The following is a 23,123-nucleotide window of genomic DNA, read 5'->3' as shown; positions in this document are numbered from 1 at the left end:
CTGTCACAATCCCAGGGTCCTGGGATCAAGCTCCGCGATGGGCTCCCAGCTCAGTGGGGAGTCTGCTTCTCCTTCTGCCCTCCCTCTCCTTCTGTCTCTCTCTCAAATAAATACAATCTTGAAAGAAAGAAAGAGAGAGAGAGAGAGAGAGAGAGAGAGAGAGGGAGGGAGGGAGGGAGGGAGGGAGGGAGGGAGGAAAGTTTATCAATCAAATGCAGTATGTTTGGATGCAGATTCAAACAGACCAATTGTTATGGGGGATGTAAATGAAGATGAGAAAAACCTGAATACAGCCTAATTCTCTGTAATATTAAGAAATTGACTGCTTGTCTTTAAGTGTGTCGAGGATACTACGGAGTTACCTTTTAGAGCTCTGTAGTAGGGTATTTATGGATGAAATGGTATGATAATGGGCTTTCAGTCAAACTAATTGGGGCAGGGAGTGAGAAGTATAGGAGAAACAAGATTAGTTGTATAGCAACCAATGGAAGCTAGATATTGAGTACGCGTAGTTTAATTATATTTTTCTCTCTGCTTTTCGTACATGATCAGAATTTTCCAAACTAAAAAGCTTAAAAAAAAAAAAATTAGGCGTCCTTTTAATTCTATGGTTGGTCATAGCTGCTCCCTCCCACCCCCACCCCAAACTGCTTTCTGGCTTTGACCAGTTTCCTGCTATGCAGCAAAAGTTGCTGTTCCTCCAAATGGGTGGTAACATACTGCCCCATCCCTCCCTGAGGTTCATGACCTTACACAGACAACATCCTATTTCTACTTCTACCCTGTACTGGAAACCCAGCCCCACCACCCTCACCCTATCTAAAAGACCCTATCAACCCCCTCACAGCTGAAGATTAAGTCAGGATGCCAGCTAACCATAGCTCTGAGAACCATGCTATCTCCATCAGACAGCGTGGAGCTAAGACCACGTTCATTTTTTGACCTAGTCAACTCACCCCAAGGACCATGAGAAGAAAACAGAACATCAAGACAGGAAGTAGTCACAGAGTATTTCAGTGGAGCTCAAACCCGGCACCACTCTGCCCAGAACCTTCTTCCCCTAAACGCCAGGACGCCTCACACATTTCTTGGCAGTAAAGTCCTCCCTTCACCACCCTAGACAAAGTAGCACCCCGCCCCACTCTCTGACTCCGGCTACTAACCCTGCTTTATTTCATTTTGTAGGACTTACCACAGCCTGACCTATATTATATGTTAATTTATCACCCCTCCTTCCCAGAACGCAACTTCCATGAGGGACCTTGCTCCATTTGCCTCTGTGTGCTCAGATGCTAAACCATACCTGGGACATACAAGATCAAATATGTATTTGCCAAATGCTGGGGAGCCCAGAAGTACAACTAAATATCAAGGAGGGCTGAGAACAAAAAAGTTGGTACTATGCACATAAACTAAGAACACACCCACACCCACTTTGTGTCATAGACAGGTCATGTCACAGCACTATTTTCATCCACTATCACATTTAGACTTTCCTAAACTGCTGAAAAATCAGTGACCCGGAATTACACAAATAATCACTGAATATGTCAGTCTGTGCCAGAAAAACCTAACGGGACCACAGTACCTTCACCTGCCCTCTACAATATTTACAATATATACAAATAATCTCGGGAAAGAAGGTACAGTGCCAATTATCTTGGGGCTTTTAGAGACGATATATCCCTGTCACTTTTAAATAAAAAAATCAGTGCTCTCCCACTATTTCTTCCTCGACTGCAACTCTACCAGACAGAAATCCCACCACCGCCACCATCCAAGAGATTAATGAAGTGACATCTAGGAAGCTGGCCAAAATGGTGGGTGGTTCAGCTGCCTGCTTCTGGCCCTACCTCTCGGCTGCCTTATGATCTTGGGCAAGGTACTATCCCTCAGTTTCCTCAACAGCAAAACAGGGGGCAATAAGAGAATCTACCTCACAGGGCTGACTTGAAGATTAGATGAAATATTAGGTTAACAGCTTAAACCAGTACCAGTCACAGAGTGAAGGCCAACTATCTTAGCTATCACATTCAGTATTATTATTACAATCACATCTAAGCCTACTTGTACACTGATACTTTAACATAATTCTAGCTAGTTCTCATTCTCAAGGACAGAGAAAAATAGTTGGTCATTTTTTTAAAGTCTATAAAAACCGGTGTGAATAGATAGTACACAATAATCTGGGGGCAAATCTACTGTAAATCTTGATTGGATGAATGAAGAACAGACATTAGGAGGGACGCCTTTAAGAAAGGTGAGAAAATATGATTCAATACCCTTGAAATCCATCGCTGAGTGTTTGTTAAGCAAAATTATCCCCTCACTGCACTCAGCACGTTATCAGGTGTGTGGAGAGCAGCTATTATGATTACTGCTGGGATCACAAATCTCAAGGAAGAGCGGGATCTCAAGGAAGAGCGGGATCCTTCAGGCCCAAATTCTCTCCCTTCACACAACCTAAAAATCTACCAAAGTATGAGTCAGGCGCTCACATTCCTCTGAGGTCCCTCTGCCTCTACATAAGCTTTTCTGCCTTTATCTTCTGGGTACATTAATGTTCTGCCTGAGACTCAATTTAAATGAAAGTGCTCCAATGGTAACAAAACATCTAGAAAGCACTGTTATAGTCCAACCCACTATTTTATGGATAAAGAAACAGGGTCTTGATCTAGAGGTCCGGCAACTTGTCTAAGATCTTACTGCAGTCAGCACCACTGTGAAACTAGAAATCCAGGTTCCTGAAACCTCATCCAGGGCTCTTTCCACTACTAAGCGTTAACTTCATCTGCAGCTAAACGCATCAAAACTTCCACCAGAGGGGCGCCTGGATGGCTCAGTCAGTTCAGCATCTGACTCTTGATTTCTGCTCAGGTCATGATCTCAGGGTCCTAGGACTGAGCCCCGCATCATCATCGTCGGGCTCCGCACTCTGTGGGGAGTCTGTTTCCCCCTCTGCCCCTCCCCCTGTTCTCTCTCAAATAAATAAAATCTTAAAAAAAAAAAAAAAGAAAGAAAAAGCTTCTACCAGAACCAGCTTCTAAGCCCAGATTTTCCCTGCTTAAAGTTGAATTTACTAATTTACATCCCACAACTCACCATAATTTCTCTCTGTTCTTCCAGATTCTTCAAAAAATTAGAAAATTCGCGCAAGGAAGCATCTACAAAGAGAAAGTTATGATTATTTGGTGGCCAAAGCAAAGGAAGGCAAACCATAAACCTCACCTTTACGTACCTATGCAGCGTTCGTCATCAGTCTCTGCATCACCGATAAACTCAAATTTAAAGTCTCTGAGTGAATGCGCAAACTTCCGCTGGGCTGCTGAAAGACCTAGAAAAAAAAAAAAACTTAATGGTTACCTGGGGCTTTGTTGTAAGTCCAGGTTTAGAAGAAATGCATTCCTCCTAAGGTCGCTAGAGCTGTAGAGCTCTCCACCCAATCTATGATGAGGCACAACCCAACTCCTTTGCCACAGGGCCCATTGCCCTCAACTTGGCACGCTCTGGAATGCTTCTGTCTTTGTTTCTATACTCTGGCACAGAACAGGTGCTGAAGAAATGTTTACTCCCTCCCCCATCCTCTTCTTCCTCAGAGATGTGACTGCTCCACATTGTTCCCATTTCCCAAAGCTCTTCCCCTGTTTCTGCTCACTCAGGTCAGAACTTGCCCAATTCAAAAGTTCACACTATGATTAGGAACACACACACCTGATGGTTTCTCCCAGGGCTGGATGAGAACTGGCTGGAGGCCAAGGTTTCAAATATAAAAGTATCAAAGCTCAAAGTCAGCCAGTCAGATGCCCTTAACTGACTAGCAAACTCCAGCTAGAGAAACCCAGAAGAATCAAAGAGTTTTCATAGAAGACAGCAGCATGGAGGTAACTAAAGGCCAAGCTTAAATGGTAGAAAGAATTTATTCTGCAAAAGACCTATAGATTTTTTTTTAACTGGGGCTTAATAGAAAATAGTAAAAAACGACACTGCAGTTTCATTTACCATAGCCAAGATATGGAAGAGCCTTAACGTCCATCAATAGATGAGTGGATAAAGGAGGAGTGGTTTACATACACAGTGGAATACTACTCACCCATAAAAAAGGAATGAAATCTTGTCATTTACGATAACACACAGGGAACTAGAGGGCATTATGTTAAGTGAAATAAGTCAGAGAAAGACAAATACCACACTATTACATTTCTCTGTAGAATCTAAAAGAAAAAAAAAAACAAATCAAACCAAAAGCAAAACAGAAAAAGACTCAGATATAGAGAACAAACTGACAGTTGTCCAAAGGGAGGGGGGTGGGGGGTACGGATGAAACAGTGAAGGGAACTGAGAGGTGCAATCTTCCAATTATAAAATAAATAAGACACAGGGGTGTAAAGTATAGCATGAGGAATATAGTCAATAATATCGTAATAACTTTGTATGGTGACAGATGGTAACTAGACTTTTTGTGGCAATCATAATGCAATAAATATTGAATCACTATGTTGATCCTAATACAATTATTCTTCAATTTAAAAATTAATAAAGAGAAGTACATACAAATATAGAAAGGGAAAAAACTCAGTAATGGAAAACCCTACTTCTAAAATAGGGTAACATTTATTTTATGGGCCATAGACCATGCTAGGAGATTTTTTTTTATCTCATTCAATACTCCTATATAAAATAAAGATTATCTTCATTTTACAATGGGGTGCTCAAGCTCAGAGATGTTAAATAATTTACACAAAGTTGCACAGTTACTACAACAAAGTCCTGACTCTATTCCGGCACTATCTGCACAAAGCCACACCCTGGCCAGGATACAATCCTGCCACTGGTCTAAAGGACTTTCTAAGAAGCTGCTCAACTGACTCCTATACTCCTTACACTTCCTGTCTCAGTACCATGAATACCAACAGATTGTGCTGAAGTTTCATGCCAAGCAAACTGAAAAGTTGAAAACAGTAAAATGCAATCCATAACTGCTGGTCAGAGTACTCACAGAAACAATAAGTATCAACAAGAAAGGGAAGCCGACAATGTAGAAAACTGAGCGCTGTTTTTAATGAGATAGTAGGAGCAATTTTATTTTACTCATGGACTAAACAAAGAACGAAAGCAAAAGATTCTTATTTTTACATTAGAAAATGCTACTTGATTTTTTTTTTCATTAAGTACAAAGGTTGCCCAATGACCTCCTGGACCTCCTTCAGCTACTGTTATGGTTTGGTTTTGTTTAATTTTTTTTCTTAAAGGAATATATATATATATATATATATATATATATATATATGTATATGTATATATATATATATATTTTTTTTTTTTTTTTTAAGATTTTATTCATTTATTTGTCAGAGAGAGAGCACAGGCAGGGGGAGCAGCAGGCAGAGCAGGCTCCCCGCCGAGCAAAGAGACCGATGCGGGACTCAATCCCAGAACCCTGGGATCATGACCTGAGCCAAAGGCAGATGCTCAACCAACTGAACCACCCAGGTGTCCCAGAGGACTATATTTTTTAGAACAATTTTACATTCCCAGCAAAAATGGGCAAAAGGCACAAAGACCCCCTGCCCACACACATGTATAACCTCCCCCATTATCAGCATCCCCCCGCTATCATGGTTTCTGAAACTTCATTCTTCCTCTATCTAATTCATGTTCAGTTGGCTCTTCTCAAATCCTTTTTCTTTCATTAAAATAAAGAAGAGATTGAAAGACATAAATGTGAAAGGCTAAATCACAACACTTTTAGAGGATAATATAGGATTGTAATTTCTTACCCTTGGCGTATGGAACAAAAGCACACACCATAATGTAAACTGTGATGGACTACAAGCATGGCGACAATTCTCCACCCCTCCTTGTAGGCACCTCTTTTTTTGATGCGACTCTGCAGCTCCTCCAGCAACTGGGGAAGTCTTTCTTCCCACCCCTTGAATCTAGGCCGGGCTTAAAGGTCACAGGATGTAATGAAAGTGACAATGTGCTAATCGAGAGCCTCCGTCTCACGAAACTTTGTATACCTCGGCTCCACTCTCTTGGAACCCTCTGCCTTCCATGTGAACAAGCCCAAGCCAGCTTGCTGGTTGGTCAAAGACTTGGGGCCCAGTCCCCCCACTTACTGCCCCATCGGACAGATGGCCAACCCGCAGAAGCAGAGCTTTCCTGCCCTCTACTCAGGAGCTAACCCAGACAAGCCACATTCAGACTGAAATAAACGGCTGCTGTTTAAGTCACTCGGTTTGGGGATGATTTGTTACAAAGCAATAGATAAATTAATATAGAAAGATGAATGGAATTTGACCGGGTTAAACTTTAAAAATTTTTAGGACATAAGAAGGGTGAAGATAAGCACATACCCAGGAGGCATAAATCACAGCTATAAATCAACGAGGCAGAAATTCCAATAAAAAACTGAACAAAACATTTGAACAGGCCCTTCACAGAAGGAACTGAAAGAAATCTAAATGGCTCATAACCACACGAAAAAGGTGCTCAAACTCATTAGTGGCAATAAGTGAAGATGAAAATCTCAACATACCTCAATACATTCACCAGACTGGCAAAAATTAGTCTGGCAAGCCCAGGTGTTAGTGCAATTCTGTATGTGCAGCAATAGAAATCTTCATATACTGCTGGTTAAGAGTAAAAATTGGGATACTTACTTTTTAAGTACTTTGGCATTTTCTAGTAAATTTGATGATCTCCTACAACCCAGAAATTGTCCAAGTAAATTCCCAAGATAAACTCTTAACACATACACCCTTGTAGATTTATACTAGAAAATCCATAACAGAACAATCATAGCCAAACACTGAAAAAAACAAATACCAATCAACAATAGAACTGAAAATTATATTACATGTATGCACCATAGGGTAGGAATAACTATAAATTCACATGTTGACACAGATGCATCTCACAACTTGGACAGAAAGAAGCAAGACACGCACCAAAAATACACACGGTATGGTTCTCACATATCAAGTTCAAAACAAGTTACACTACATTTTGGATTGCATACACAGGTCACGAAATTATAGAAAAGCAAGTGAATCGTTACCTCGAAAGTCACACAGTGTTTAGCACTGAGGGGCCGACGAGAGCAAGGCAGAGGGAAAATGACAAAGGGATTAAAGTATTTTAGTTCATAACCTAATGGTGAGTCTGTAGATATTTGCTTCATGGTTCTTGTTTACAGTATACATTAGTTTTTGGGGCGCCTGGGTGGCGCAGTCGTTAAGTGTCTGCCTTCGGCTCAGGGCGTGATCCCAGCGTTCTAGGATCGAGCCCCGCATCAGGCTCCTCTGCTGGAAGCCTGCTTCTTCCTCTCCCAATTCCCCTGCTTGTTTTCCCTCTCTCGCTGGCTGTCTTTGTCAAATAAATAAATAAAATCTTTAAATATACATATATATACATACACATATATATACACACACACACACATTAGTTTTGTATACCTCCGTATTTTTGCCATAATTTCACAACTAAAAAATAAAATTTTTTAAACCATAGAAGAGTAAAACCTAGCTATTTAGACCATTCCAAAGTAATTTAGTTTCTATTGTGATCCAAACAAACATCTAATTTTTCTCTAAGGTTTAGCCACACGGGCGTGCTCTTGGTCACACATGCCAAACTCATTCCAGTCTGACACCCTTAAGCCCCCTGCTCCCTCCACCTGAAACACTCCTTCCCCACCCCCGCTGGGCTGGCTCCTTCTTAATCCTAATGGCTCAGCCCATACAGTCCTCCTCCCTACCACCCTCTCCAAAACGGGGTCCCCTGCAGCCCTAACTCCCTCTCTATCTTATTGCCACTTTATTTTCCTTCATAGCACTGACCACCTGAAACTACCTTATTTGGTCAAAACTTACTCAGGCTCATCTATTTTCCCACTTGACAGTATCATGTCATGTCCCTGAGGCAACAACTGACAGTCTTATGCTTCACTATACCCCCGAAACAGGGAACACAATGGGATTTCCCTTCTGCATTTCATGCCCCTATTTCCAGATATTACTAGTGTGTGGGTTTATCATTTTGAATAACTTTGTTATTCCATTTTGTTAATGTTTGCTTTGTTGCTTCTCAACAGGGGCGTGTAAACACTGGCATAAATTATACTTTTCCCCTCCGGAGCGGTTTCCTGTGGTATTTTAGGCAAATCACCAGGCCAAAATATACTTTAAAGACCATGTTTCAGAGCACCTGGGTGGCTCAGTTGATTAAGGGTTTGCCTTCAGCTCAGGTCATGATCCCAGGGTCGTGGGATCAAATCCTGCATCAGGCTCCCTGATCAGCAGGGAAGCCTACTTCTCCCTCTGCCTGTTGTCCCCCTGCTTGTGCTCTCTCTCTCTGACAAATAAAATCTTAAAAAATAAAATAAATAAAGACCATGTTTCCTATGGCCAGGGCAGGATGCTCTCTAGAAAGTTAAAACTTAAAGGCATCAGTTTTTTAACATTTCATAATACCTAATTTCATTTTAGTTTAAAATATTTGTAACAGCAGATTAAATTTGGGTTCATTTGCACAGCCAATAGGATATATTTCTTCCTATGTAAATAGCATGCTTTTCTCTCTTAATAAGTGCTAAGTATTATAGACACATTAATACTTTATTTTAGAACAAATCATTTTTCCTTTCTGTTGACTTCCTTCTGGTGTTATTAGAGTTCATTATACAAAATTTTTACTGTTTAAAAATTTGACCACACCAAACTCCTTTCAAGAATCACACATTTATCACATTTCTATCATTTCACTCATTTTAAATTTATTTTATTCTCCCATGTAGTTTATACTTTCAAAACTACCGTCTCCCTTTTCAAACGTAACATAACAATCATAAGACAGTTCACCATATTTAGTACAGGCCATCAAACAAGCACAAAGATGCTCTGTGCAAAGGATAATGTTTCCTCTTTCCAATATCACTGCACATGAATCTCAACCAGTCTTTAGTTCTCAAGTTACAAAAGCTGGCAACATTCCTCTACTGGGGGGAGGACGGTGAGGGTCCCCTGGATGGGAATACCGTTATTGAGTGCCTACTCTATCTATGCTAACTGACTTACAAATACTACTTCATTTACTCCTATAATCAGCCAGGAGGGTAGGCACTGGTGTCACCTTATTTTATAAATGGGTTAAGTTCAGAGACTTAAGATCAAGACTTGATCAAGGGCACAGACCTCTTCAGACTGTTAGTAATAAGTCCTGGAGGCAAAGGATCAACTGTCTAGTCTCTCAAGCTTCTACCAATGTCCTTTCCATTACATCATTCTGACTTTCAGAAGATAGAGCATTATTCCCTTGCCAGGATCTCACCCAGTTATCCAAACGGCTCTAGTGAAGATTTCTAACTAAAGGGAAAATTCACATCCATGTGGCTCCATGCCCCCACCCTCTCCTGCCAACCAACTCCTGACCACTGCGAATGAAGTCCCGTCAAGGTGCATCCAAAATAGCACAGCTCACGTAAAAGAATTCATGTGATTTGCACTCTTTCACTTGCCCCTTCAGAGTCACCCAGACTAGAGTTTGTCGGTCTTCAATCCGCAGACAAATGGGAGACAGCACGGGCAAGAGAACCCCTCCCAGGGTTAAGAGCTGTGTGAGAGATGAGGAGTTCCGTTGGAGACCTGGTGGGTTTGAGAAGTACGGCACCACGTGGAGAGATGCAACCACCGTTTAAACCCAGGTTCGGAGAGCCCCCAGACACTGGCCCAAATCGCCACAGCTCACCCTGGCTGATTTTATGGGTGAGGAATTTTTTCTTGCGGAATACCCACCCATTAACAGTTTTCAGTTAGGACCATGAACTGAGTCACACACAGGCACTTGGAAGGAGGTGAACGGAAAGCCTCTCTATTCAGGTTGCTCTAGTTTTCCTGCGCTTCGGCTCTGGTGATAAGGCTGTGACTACTGTCTCCAGCAACTTCCCACACCGTCAAGCAAAGCACCAACAGGGCCGCTTGAGGAAACGTGGCATGTTCTATACTTCTGGGCTTGAGAAGAAGAACGAAACGGCAAATAAACATGTCTTTCTTACTCATTAAATTTGAAATACACGACTCTGCACACACCATACTGGATTCTAAAGCCCTTTTTCAAATAGGCCGATTGCACTTAGATGTTCACATTCCTTTGCATGTAGAGACCCAAGTAACTAGTTTATCAAATATGCAAGTGTTCTGCCAAGGGAAGCTCTACCACCCATTCTGCACATCAAAACAGGTACCAAAATTCTTCAACGTTTTATTTAGAGGAACAGGGTACAGACTCTAAGAACTTAATATCTTTCATGCCAGATTCATGCCAAGGAAATAATGCCAATGCTAATCCAACTTAACTTGGCTACAAAACAAAATTCCTCTAGGCCTGAAAACTGGCTTCATGTTCTCCTTCATGTTTTCCAGATTCACACAACTGGCAGCGGCACTATATACAAGAACAGCATTACAGCCCCTCTGTACGAGTCAAAGAAAAAAGTAAATAACTCACTTTGTAGATTTTTTAAATGACGCAAACATCTCATGAGCCCAAAATGCATTACTGGGCCAGTCGAGGCCTGAAGGCCAAATCACAGGCTGTTCTAGGAACACCTCGAGGGCCAGCCCCGTCTCTGGAACTGTTGCATGAAGGCATTCCTGGCCCTCACTCTCCAATTCCAGCCCAACTGGAGTGTGTGTATAGTTAAGGTCTTCTTAATCATAGAAAAAGCAGCTTCTAAAGTCACTAGAATATTCTAGACCTGAATTGACAGATCTAAGGGGTAGAGGAAAATAAGATGAGTCCACAAAGACGCATATGCCTCCAGAACAAACGCATAAATCCGGGGTACAAGACCCAAGATGCAATATGGCACATAACAGACAACCGGATTCTGTTAACCAAAATAATTATGAACAACACTTAAGAAGTGAGTGATGTGAGCCCTGCAGAGAATCCCATAGGCACGTCCACACTGGAGACCACCACGCAACCTTCACTACACCTTATTCCAAACTTCAACTGTCCCGTACACATTCAGCAAATGTAAGGAGGCTACACAGGCTAGGTTCTGTGTACAGAGAGAATTCCTGTCACTACAGGCTATCAGATGAGCAGGGCACTCTGGCAATCACCTCGCCTACCAGCTTTCAAACTGTCTTTGGTCACAAATTCAGTTGTTTGAAGAAAATCTTATTTACATTGAGAACAGAAAAATTAGCAGACAAGTATTCGTTTTTCTACTGCTGCTGTTAACTAATTGCCACAAATTTAGTGGCTTAAAACAACACAAATTTATTCTTACAGTTCTAGACGTCAGAAGGCCAAAGTCAGTCCCACTGGGATGCATTTCTTCTGGTGGCTCCAGGAGAAAATCCATTTCTTTGCCTTCTCCAGGTTCTGGAGGATGCCCAAATTCCTTAGCTCAGAGCCCCCGGCCCCCAATCACATCACTCTGACCTCCACTTCCATCACTCATCTTCTCTGATGTATGACTCTTAAGGACTACCATGATTACAATATGCCCACCATCCTAACCCAGGATAATCCCGCCACCTCAAGGCCTTTAACTTAATGCCATCTCCAAAGTCCCTTTTGCCAAGTAAAATAATATATTCACAGGTTCCAGGAAGAGAAAGGGATCTCTTTGGAGGGCCATTATTCTGCCAACCATACCTTGTAATGTCAGGTATTCTCCTAACCACTTTACATTTATTGATTGCTTTAAGTTTCCCAACCACTCTAAGAGACAGGTTATTATTATTATGCCCACTTTACAGAAAAGAAAACCAAGTCACACAGAGGTTCAGCAACTTGGCCGAGATTATACAACCAGTAAGTAATAGAACCAAGAGATAATCGAAGCTGCTCAAGTGGAGGCAAGATAAAGATCCTGTTCAACTGGTCCCCATCTCCCACAAAGGGCTCCCTGATAAGAGTGCACCCTACAGAAAACCCAATCTGAAAATCACTGACAGAGTCTCTCACCATCACGATACAGTTGGGAAATGAAAGCACAACTTTGAACAACTAGTTCAATTTCACACACCTAGTTCAAGGAGAACACTACCTAGGGGCGCCTGGGTGGCTCAGTCGTTAAGCGTCTGCCTTCAGCTCAGGGCGTGATCCTGGAGTTCTGGGATCGAGCCCCACGTCAGGCTCTTCCCATGGGAGCCTGCTTCTTCCTCTCCCACTCCCCATGCTTGTGTTCCCTCTCTCGCTGGCTATCTCTCTTTCAAATAAATAAATAAAATCTTAAAAAAAAAAAAAAAAAAAGGAGAACACTACCTAGAATCCAAGTTGCAGTATAGAATCCTAGTTTTAGTATAACCTACTGGTGCACCTGTTAGGGAGGAATACTTGGTCCAACAGTTGAACAGTATGCCCCAGAGAAAGGCTGCAAAGGTGGAGTGCATGCGCGCACACATGGGGAAGGGGATCAAGGTGAAATGCTTAAGTATGAAAAAGAATATTGAGGCCAACACACTCCCAAAGCTCCACCTTCTCTAATTATAATTCACAGAAAATAAGAAGAGCTGAGGGGCTGACAGACATTATAATGACAGGGCTGCATGCTGATGTTTGGATCGCTTGACATTTCCGGGAAGTACCTAAATCTGAGTATCAAAAACTGATGGTCCCATAAACATTTATTTGGCACCCCTTTCGCTACAATTTCAATCTGAATCTCTCAAACCTCCAGTTACCAGTGGCCCTCCCACTCCCTACATTTTTCTACTCATCTCCCTCACATATGTAAAATATCTGCATGGCCCCTGGAGGCATTGGGGTTCCCAGTCCGGCCTAAATTAGAGAACTCGAGCATCACCTTGGAGACAATCCAGACTAATGGTCCTATTTTACAGATGAGGAACTGAAGGCACAGAATACTAGAGGCAGCGTGGTTTATGAAAACGAGACAGGCAGAGCTGGCTTGAAGTACTGGCTCTGCTATATCCCACGTGTGGCTCTGGGCAAGACACACAGTATGTATCAGATTTCCCATCTACAAACTGAAAATACCCAGAATGTCCCATCCTACTAACATGTGACCTCTCATTTTCCCTTCTAGAGCAATACGCTTGAGCCAGAGCCTTTGCTTCTGACACTGGGAGATTTTGTGGCACGTAACCCTCCCCAAACTTCACCAGGGCTAAAGTAATAGGGATAGACGGCTGACCCAAGAATAGTCCCCACAGGCCAGCCAGAGACACAAACACATGGAATGTGTATATACAGAACAAAAGAAATGAAGTAAAGGCCACAAAATGTTAAACAATTGGTGGGTCTACGAAAGGATACATGGATGTTCTTTAGTCTATCCTTGCAACTCTTGTGGTAGATAGTCATAAAATAAAATAATTAGCACAAAAGAATAAAATGATCACAATGTATTAAAATGAAAGAAACAAGGACACCCACACATCCCTGAATCAATGAACCATTTTGTTGTCCTTCATCCCGTCCACCCTCATCTCATTCCTATCTATACTTCCAGGAACCGCAGCGGCCCGGATTCCAGTGTTCCTTTCTCAGCATCTCATTTCTCATTCCACACATCCACATTCGACTCATGTTGTGTATTCATCCAAATATTTTCCAGGCAGTGTTCTAGACACAGAGGATACACAACAAACAAATCACAGCAACTGGGGTGAGAGTGGGTGACAGGCCAAGGCGGGGTGGGGGAGTAGAAAGGGAGCAGAGAAGACAGATAATAAAACGTAAATTACGTGGTATGTTGGGAGCAGGTAAGTGCCATGGAGAAAAATGAAGAAAGGTGAGGGAAATGGGAATGCCTGGGGAAAGGCTGGACAGATATGAGTGGATGGTATAAAAAGATAGCACCAGACCAAAGACTTGAATGATGCAAGGAACAAGCCACAGAGATAACTGCCTTTCCAGACAGAGGGGACTGTCACAGACCTGCTGCAGGACAGCAAAAGGCTGGTATGACTAAGGGAGGGACAGAAAAAGTAATTGGCAAGAAGGGCAAAGATAAGGGGGGACAGTTCAGAAAGGACTTGAGCTTCTGAGTAAAATGGGGTGCTTCTGGAAGGTTCTGAGCAGATAAGGGTCATGACTGAACATTTAGCAGCATCACTCTGGCTGCTGTGCTGAGAATAGACTGAAGGTAGACAAGAGGGGCAGCAGGAAAACGAGTTAGGAGGCTACTGCCCTGATCCAGGCTAGAGATTACAGTACCTCTTTAAAGGATTTCTGGAAACTGTGCCAAAAACTGATAATACTCCGGGATCTCAACCTAGTACGTTGAGGGGTCTACATGCAAAAACTTTCGCAAAGATAGCAATCACCTTTGAAACTTCTTGGCTTCAAAGACAAGAAAGCCTGCTTTGTAAGTGTTTAAGATTAGTAAAGTGTTCTTGTTCCCCTGTGTTATGGGTTCCATTCTGCCCCTTCCCCAATTCACATATTAGAGTCCTAACCCTCAGGATCTCAGAAGGGAACCTTATTTGGAGAAAGAGTCTTGATTACAGGTGTAATCAAGATAAACCCAGATCATTAGGGTAGGCTCCCATCCAATATGACTGGTGTCCTTATAAAAAGGGGAAATTTGGACACAGAGACACATACAGAGGGAAGACAAGGTGGAGAGACAGAGGAAGATGGCCATCTATAAGCTAAAGAGAGTGTTCCAGGCCACTGTGAGGGAAGCCTCTCACAAGCCCCAGAAAGAACCAGCCCTGTGGATACCTCAGTTCTGGACTTCCAGGCTTCAGGGCAGGGAGACAATATATTTCCGTTACGTAGGCCACCCCGTCTGGCAGCCCCAGCAGCCCAATATCAGGATTTTTTCTTCTCTTTTTATAAAAATAAGGCAACCTTGGGGTTAAAAGTAATATAGGCATAAGAACACTATTGGTAAGCATTGTTCTTACAGATCAGGGATTTAAGCTCCGTAGCAAAACAGTATTATTCAAACATTTTGGTGACTGAATATAGTAAGCCGGCAAACAAAGTGGTTTCCAAAATGTCCTAAGAAAGGGGAGACAAAAAGAAAAACAAAACCACATACAGGGGATAATGTCAAGACAAGCTACCGTGTTAACCACAGTATATGCTTAAGGCCCAAAGTAAATAGGAGTAGGGCCTGAGGTGTCAGGTGTTTATCTGGCTCATGAATGTGGGCTTTCCTGCTCTCCTGCCTTTGGAGCATCACCGTGTTACAGCACAAAAGAGAAACTCAGTTGCCAGCCAAAAAGCTAACTGTTACTATGTAACTCTCATTCCTCTCAAATGCTTTCATCATTTATTTCCTTTAAAATAACTTCTTTTTTTAAGTAAAACAAGACTTACTGTAAGGGGGAGCTGAAACCTCTTCTTTTGTGTCCCAAGATAAACCAGGATCACAAGAGCTAAAAGCAATGTCCCAAGAAATGCCCCAGGACTTGCATCATTCACTCAGCGCAGCCCATCGTGTCACCCAAACACCAAGATGTAATGGCTGCCCTAGAGAGTCCGTGACCCCCATCAGAGAGAGATCACCATGACATCACATGCCACATATACACTGACGGGTCCAGATTACACACTCCACAAGAGTTCCATGGAAGACAAACTCCAAAAAAATGTGAAAGTCATCACAAAAGCACAGCATGGAATGGGCGGCTTGAACAGGGTCCAAAAAAGTGAGTTAAATTTATATCACTGTAAACCACAGAGGAGACACTCCAGGCAGTAGGAACAAAAGGAGGGGAATCCTCCAGATGGGAATGAGAAAAGACTATCTCTACTGCACAATCTATATAAGTGAGGGCCTTTTGAATACAAGAAATAAAGACTCAAATCATGAGAATGCAATAGCAAAGAACCCAGAAGAGGAAAGTAACAACGTGCCCTGACAGAGCTCGCAGCAGAGCCTGCCGTGGGATCTCCGCTCTGGACCGCTGCCATTAACACAGCCTGGCTTCTGTTTACTTTTTTTTCTCTCTCTCTCTCTCACTTTCAACTGCTCTGTTTTCTATTTCATATCAATTCTTGCTGTCGGAACCGCTGCCATGTCCCTGACCGGTGGGGCCCTTTCACTGTCCTTACATTAGTGGATGGTACTCTTTGAAGTGGAGCTCTTAACTGTTTTTCCCTTATTTCCCAAATTAAGATACTCAAGAGAATCAAACAGGTCTGGCTCATTATTGTTCCCCAGAAGTAGCTGTCTAGTGTCCCACCCCAAGCAAGTCAGCCAGTTCAGGGAGAAGAGAGGAGGGAGGTCATGTGGTCCTCAAAGAACTTTCTCAGCAGTGGCTATGAGCAAAGCCATTTTTCCTTATAGAAGCTGTGAAGTAGTTAGCAAATGCCAAGAGTGACAACTTGGGTACAAAGCCAAAGAGGACAAAATACATCCTTTAAAGGTCAAAATTATTTCTGAAGACTTTACTATCTTAACCATAAAATTCCACAAAATGCCCCAAAAGGCAGAAACCAGTTCATCTGAAAAACTGCAGTCGGCAAGGCAGGAGTCGATGAGATGGGCCATTTTAACATAAGGACATAAGGACATGTTCGACATAAAGCAGTTTTAACACTCCTAATGGACTAGAAAATGGGTTCAAATCCAGTGCTTCCAAACAGTTTAAATGTGTGCAACAACCATCTAATAGTTATGTAGCCCCTCTGACGTGTTGGTCGCTCCAAGGAAGTACTTTGCCTGTATTAGTTCATTTAATCCTCACTATGCCCAGTTAGGTACGCTTTTTTCCACTGTATTTTAGAGACAAGCACCAGAAGACACAAACGGGTCACACTGAGTTAGATGGTGGAGCAAAGATTTGAACCCTGGAGCCAGCTTTCCATCTAAATGGTCACAATATGCCGCCTCCCCACAGGGAAAACTGAGCAGACCACAGATGGGCCACAAGATCCTTTCCTTATGATGCCCTTATAAAACGTATGTAGATATCAAAATGTCTTGATTTTGTGGGAGCGTTAGAGGAGAGGTCAAGAACCTTTTTTCGGGGCGCCTGGGTGGCACAGCGGTTAAGTGTCTGCCGTCGGCTCAGGGCGTGATCCCGGTGTTGTGGGATCGAGCCCCACATCGGGCTCCTCTGCTGTGAGCCTGCTTCTTCCTCTCCCACTCCCCCTGCTTGTGTTCCCTCTCTCGCTGGCTGTCTCTATCTCTGTCAAATAAATAAATAAAATCTTTAAAAAAAAATTTAATAAAAAAAAAAAGAACCTTTTTTCAAGGTTGTATGGGCATCTGCAAACACTGTGTGGAGGAAAAGCTGGCCTTTGCACCTGTGGTCACAGGCGTGGACCACGGGAGCTCACCAGGGGACCTGCACCATTACTAGGAGGTGAGCGGCTTTGGCCTCTTTGGGCTCTAAAAGTCAGACTCTGACCTCAATAGAGGCATGAACATCGAGGAGCTCTGGGACCAGTGGGGAGGCAAGGGCTGGCAGATCCTGGACAGGGACCTGCAAGCAGGGCTGAAAGTGGAGCTGCTCCGACTACAGAATTTCTAGCAACAGCGCTGCAAGCGGGCAACGTGGGGCACAGGCAGCTGGAAAGATTCCCACACAGAAGGACCTCAAAGACAAGGTGATCCCTCCCAGCCCCTGGCCGCAGCCCTGTGGTGGTAGCTGCAGGCTGGGCCCTGAGCCTGGTACCAGGGACTCATCACAGGGCACAGCCACCACCTGTGCCTGGCCCACCCAGGCCACCGCCCCCTTCATGCCCCTCCCCGGAGAGGCAACCTTCATAGCTGGTTGGAGCCCAGGCTTGGTCTACATACTCTGTGCAATGATTTCTGTGAAATTTTGCCATAGTGATGACATTGTTCTCAGGATTTCCAAGAGTTCTTTTATTCAGAATGAAATGAAATTTTTTTTAGTTCTGGGGGGGAAAAAAAAAAAAGGTTTTGTGGATAGACCCCAGGAAAGGAAAGTTGGCCACGAAGAAGAGCAGGATAAGAAATCTATGCAGAGGAACCCACAGCCAACTGGAAGAAGGAAAGAGCAACTGGAAAAGTAGCTCTTAGAAAACAAGTACCAGCCGGGTAGTCAGGTCTGTGAGGTCTGCTTCTTGGTTTCATGCCCTTAGGGCAAGGTCAACATACGCCAGGACCCCAAAGAGAAGGAGCCACACAATCCAAGCCTCCTAGGGCAGACGGACACAAGTCTGGGCCTCCCGAAAACTAGCCATGTTCAAAGAGGAAAGAGGTGTTATAAATAAATAAGACACATGGGCAACTTGCAAATTCACCGAAAGCATGAGAAAAGTATAGAAGCGCACATCTAACAGTTGGAAAGTCCTCCCACCCCATCTAAACCAATGATTCTTTTTATGTTCTAATTTTCTGTATTTTCAAAATATTCCTCATTTAGCATAAATTACTTTCAGAATCAGGGAAAAAATAAGTTAAAGCCAAAACAAAACAAAAGAATGGATGATACCTGACCATCAGGATAGACTGAAGTACAAAACAATGTGGCCGTGATGCTGAATTTTATGTGTGAACTTGACTGGGCCACACGATGCCTGGATGTCACATGAAATATTATTCCTAGGTGTGGCTGGGAGGTGTTTCCAGAAGACACTAGCATTTCAGTTGGTAGACTGGGCAAAGCAGATGGCTCTCCCCAATGTGGATTTATATCATCCAACCACCAATAAACACACATTAAAAAAAAAAAATTCAAATTTGCTAGCCATGAAAGAAAATTTAAATAGCTTTTCACCTGATGGCCAATACGATTTTAGTGAAATTCAGTTTTTGCAAGCATATGGGTACATAACCTTTCCTGTATGGTAGGGGAGAAGAAAATGAAAAATCTGCAACTGCTGCTTACTGTTTCTCCTCTTTCTCCCCCTAAAACAGGGAAGAATGCAAACAACCTGCTGCGGCAGCTGACCCGTTTCTTTTATATTCATTAAAAAAAGATAATATGTGTGCAACATTTCCAGAGAAAATGCTCAGATAGCCAGCACGACTACTGTCAACAGCTGAGGTCCCAACCTCTGAAAATTGGACATATTTTACAAAGTAAGGTTAGTTTTCCCTCAGAAAAGCCTCATCACAAAGCCCCCTGGCCTGTAACATAGCACAATGATTGCGATCACGGGTTCTGGACCATGTCACACGGACTGGGGCTCACACACTAGTGTTCCCAGGGACCAGCTGGGTGGCTCTGAGCAGGTGACAACCCTTCCAAGCTCCAGTTTCTTCAACAACTTGGGAAGAATACTGGGTTTTATATAACAAATTGTCATAAAGGAAAATAATGAGTCAAAAGATTACTAAGTTATCCTGTCCGGGTGACAGATGGTGGAACCAGTTTTTTGTTTTGTTTTGGGTTGTTTTGTTTTAAAGGGAAGTCAAGAGAGGAAGCCAAGGTAAGGTGAGGAAACAAATGCATTTTAGGTATTTCACAAAGTAGCAGATGAACTAAACAGAAATTCTGAAAACAGCTGAAGATAAAGGTCAAGGCCAGAGATTCTCGTTGTTAATTATGTGCAGAGAGGTAACTGCAGTGAATTTTCCTTGTTAGAAGGAAAAAGTAGAGAAAATCTGGAGCAGAAAATAAGGAAGAGAACCATGAAGGGACACTTGCGATGGAGAAAGGGGGAGGCAGAAGAAGACAAGACAGAGAAAAGACCGAGCCGAAATGAGGTACGAGGGGTGTGCGGAATCAGAGAGGACACAAAATTGACAATGCTCAAAAGTGCCACATGTTTTGCAAGGCTGGGGATTTGGCAAGAAGTAAGTCTCTGACAAATCGTCCTGATTCCTCCCTTTCACTCCCTACACATCCAGCTCCACATCCAAAATATCCCGTGGATCTGCTCACTTTCTCTGTGTCCACTGTTAGCACATGTAACCCTGTTAACACAGCCCTCACTGGTCACTCCGCTGCCACTCATTCGCCTTCGGCCCAATTCCTTCACAGCAGCAAAAGCTAACTGAAAATATAAATGAAATTTTCTTACTCCCCGGCTTAAGTCTGCAATATCATTCTGTTGTATTTAGGATAAAACCCAAAGGTCTAAAATACCCTGACTGATTTAGTCTCTGCTCAGCCATCCAGCCTCCTTTGTCCCCCAGTTCTCCCCTGCCTTGGGGTCTTCAAACATGACCTGCCTTCTGTCTGGAATGCTCCTCTCCTACCTCTTCCAAAACTCAAATGCACCCTACATTTGAACCCCCCAGGACTCCTCCAAGCTCAGGGGGACTCACCTCTGCCTGTGTTTGTAACCTGGCTCCACAGTTATCAGACATACCTATAGACAGCAGACGCATGTGGCCGTACTATATGCAATCCACGGTTCCTGATTTCAAATGGTTTTTATTCCAAATCAGTACGTAATGGAAGAGGAAACACTAAAATGTATAAGAAATTCTAAAAATTAAATTAAATGTATAATACTCAGCTATATATTGATTGAAGATCTACATGCCCCTAAAGCCTATTTTCCAGTTAAGTTTTTTATTACTATCACTCTAAATTTAATTACATTATTGATTCACCCTTCCCCAACCAAAACTACACACACACACAGCAAAAGATGCGTAAAGACCTACATGAGCACTTCTAGCCCATTATAACATCCAGGCTCCAGTTCAAAGAACACTTAGCAAGAGATCAGCTAACATCCTTTATTCACCAAGCTATGTTACAGAAAGTAAATTTGTCACAGGACAGTCAGCACAGAGGGAAAGAAAAAGTTGAATTAGAGATGGAAAGCTTCCAAAAGGAAATATGGATTTCATTTTCCACAAACTGATAAAGCAAAGACATAATTATTAAAAATTTAAGTAACCTAGAAACCCAAGGATCAAATCTATAAGTTACAAACTTGACTGATAAATGCCTTCCAATCAAGCCTAAATTCTACCTTAGCACTGAACCATGACTTCATAATTCCTGGAGGAAGGTTACAGGTACATGGGAGTTCATTACTCCATGTGCCCAGCTTTTTTCAAACTTAATTTTTTTTTGTACTTTCTCATCTTTAATCTTTATTGCCTTGATTGCAAGTATTTCTATGGTGTAAATTGCCATTAATGGACTTTTATTTTCTCTACTCCAACTAGTTTGATACATAATTTTGTTTTAAATATTTTTCCCTATTACTTGTGTGACCTCTTCTTTGGATTATGATTTTGAATTTTGTACCTTAAGTAGTCAAATTTTTCCCATTATTTTGAAGAAGTATCTTCCATCATTTGCACACTTAAAAAGCACCCACCCTCTTACATCCCTGAATATTTTAGAAGAAAATTAAACTGAGTATTTCCAATTGTCCTAAATTTTATTTTTTTAAAAACTTAATTTTGGCATCTTTGAGCTATTCTGTTTCTTTTTCTCTCTTTCTGTACCGCATTTGAAATCACGGTCTCATGTCATACTTTTTACTTAATACAACCAATTATCCCTATTATTTTTCTTTTTTAGAACTTCATCATTTCAGAATTATTCCTAAAAGCAATAAGCATCTACTATTGTGCTGGGTGTGTTATATAAAGTTTACCCCTCATCCTTAGAATCATACTACAAAGGTAAATATTATGTCTTCATTTTACGGACACAGGGGGGTTGGGAAACAGAGAAGTAAAATAGGTCACACAGCAAAACCAGAAGTAAGCCCAGGTCACTCTGATTCCCAACTCATGACCTCTTCATTCCTAAGCTCTGTCCAGTAGAATTACTTGCTCGCACACTAAGCTGCACTGGGCTACGGGGGTTTAACTGACATACCAAATTAGTGGAGCACTCACCTTTCAAATCTACCAGAGGCTTGGAAACCTGAGAGCTACATGGCTAAGAACTAGATGGCAAAGAAAGCTTTGTGGTGCACACAGGCAATGCTACTGAACGGTTCATCATCACAGGGTCCTGAGATAAGGAATTTGGATAAAATATAAATTAACTGAGCACACCCGTTTAGTTTGGCTGACACTATTTTACAGCAAGACTTTTTTTTTTTTAATATTTTATTTATTTATTTATTTGACAGAGAGAGAGAGACCACAGGCAGGGGGAGTGGGAGCGGCAGGCAGAGGAGAAGCAGAGTCCCCACTGAGCAGGGAACATGACGCGGGGCTTGATCGCAGGACCCCAGGATCATAACCTGAACCGAAGACAGATGCTTAACCAACTGAGCCACCCAGGCACCCCTACAGCAAAACTTCTTGATAAAGGAAGTCAACTTATAGTAACCATCAGTGTGTAGACTAGCATAGGTCTACCGGCTTCACTCTTGAATAGAACTGACCTACAGCAACATTTTTCAAAGTACCCAGAGCAGCACTTTTCAGTGCACCATCTGTGATTTAGTGGGTGATAAAATCAGTACATTGAGCCATACTAGCATTTTTTAATAGCAGAGAAAGAAAAGAGAATCCTCTGATACAGAGAATTGAAGACAGGTAGGGGCATTACTATAATCTGGTACAAAAACACTTTGGAACAAAACTGGTTAATTCCTATAAGATAAATATAAATAAAGGACTTACTGGGTGGAAGTATAAATTTTATAAGTGAATATACATTTTATTATAATAAAGACCTCACTGAAAATACTGTATATGTACAACATGTGTAGGCTTCTTTGAAGTGTGCTGAGTTGGACTGGGAGATCTCCTGGATTAGCACTCTGTATTAGCATAAGATTTACCAGGCTTGTTATCCACTCTCTATAAGCAATGCCATCTAAGGAAGACCATTAATTCTAACTTCCAGATTACTCTTTTGCTTTGGTTTTCTAAGAACTCACTTTTTTCTTTTTTTTTAATGAGATATTACCTGAGTGGAGGAGGGCAGAGAGAGACAATCTCAAGCAGACTCTACGCTCAGTGGATCGCAATCCCACAACCCCAAGATCATGACCCAAGATGAAATCAAGAGTCAGATGCCCAACCAACTGAGCCACCCAGATGCCCTCTAAGAACTAGCTTTTTAAAAAATGAAGAGAAGCTGATAAATGGAGTTGAGAAATACCCAACTTTTATATATCACATTCATACCTCCATACAGCACAAGAGAAGCCCCAAACTACAGAAACTAAGTACTCGGAGAGATCCCTGAGAAGAAAAAACAGATTCCCAGAGATGATACAGAGACGGCAACACAGTATGGTGATTTATGAGCTTCCAATCCTCGTGGCCAGCTGGC

At 42.3% G+C, this 23,123-nt stretch overlaps 1 protein-coding gene across 2 annotated transcripts in view; it reads right to left on the bottom strand.

Annotated features, from left to right (window-relative positions):
• The window catches only part of ARHGAP10 (Rho GTPase activating protein 10), a 313,438-nt gene that overhangs the window by 234,343 nt on the left and 55,972 nt on the right, over window positions 1-23,123 (bottom strand). For both annotated transcript variants that reach the window (XM_087866502.1, XM_045798867.2), the window contains exons 2-3: window positions 3,239-3,334; window positions 3,103-3,164 (exon numbers count right to left, since the gene is read on the bottom strand). In XM_087866502.1, the coding sequence (XP_087722628.1) occupies window positions 3,103-3,164; window positions 3,239-3,334 (158 nt within the window). The remainder of the gene's footprint in view (window positions 1-3,102; window positions 3,165-3,238; window positions 3,335-23,123) is intronic.

The sequence above is a fragment of the Ursus americanus genome, chromosome 13, assembly GCF_024610735.1.
Source record: "Ursus americanus isolate L20-20 chromosome 13, mUrsAme1.1.p, whole genome shotgun sequence".
Taxonomy (NCBI): Eukaryota; Metazoa; Chordata; class Mammalia; order Carnivora; family Ursidae; genus Ursus; species Ursus americanus.
The sequence above is the reverse complement of the archived record's forward strand: the minus strand, read 5'-3'. Positions and strand labels throughout refer to the sequence as shown.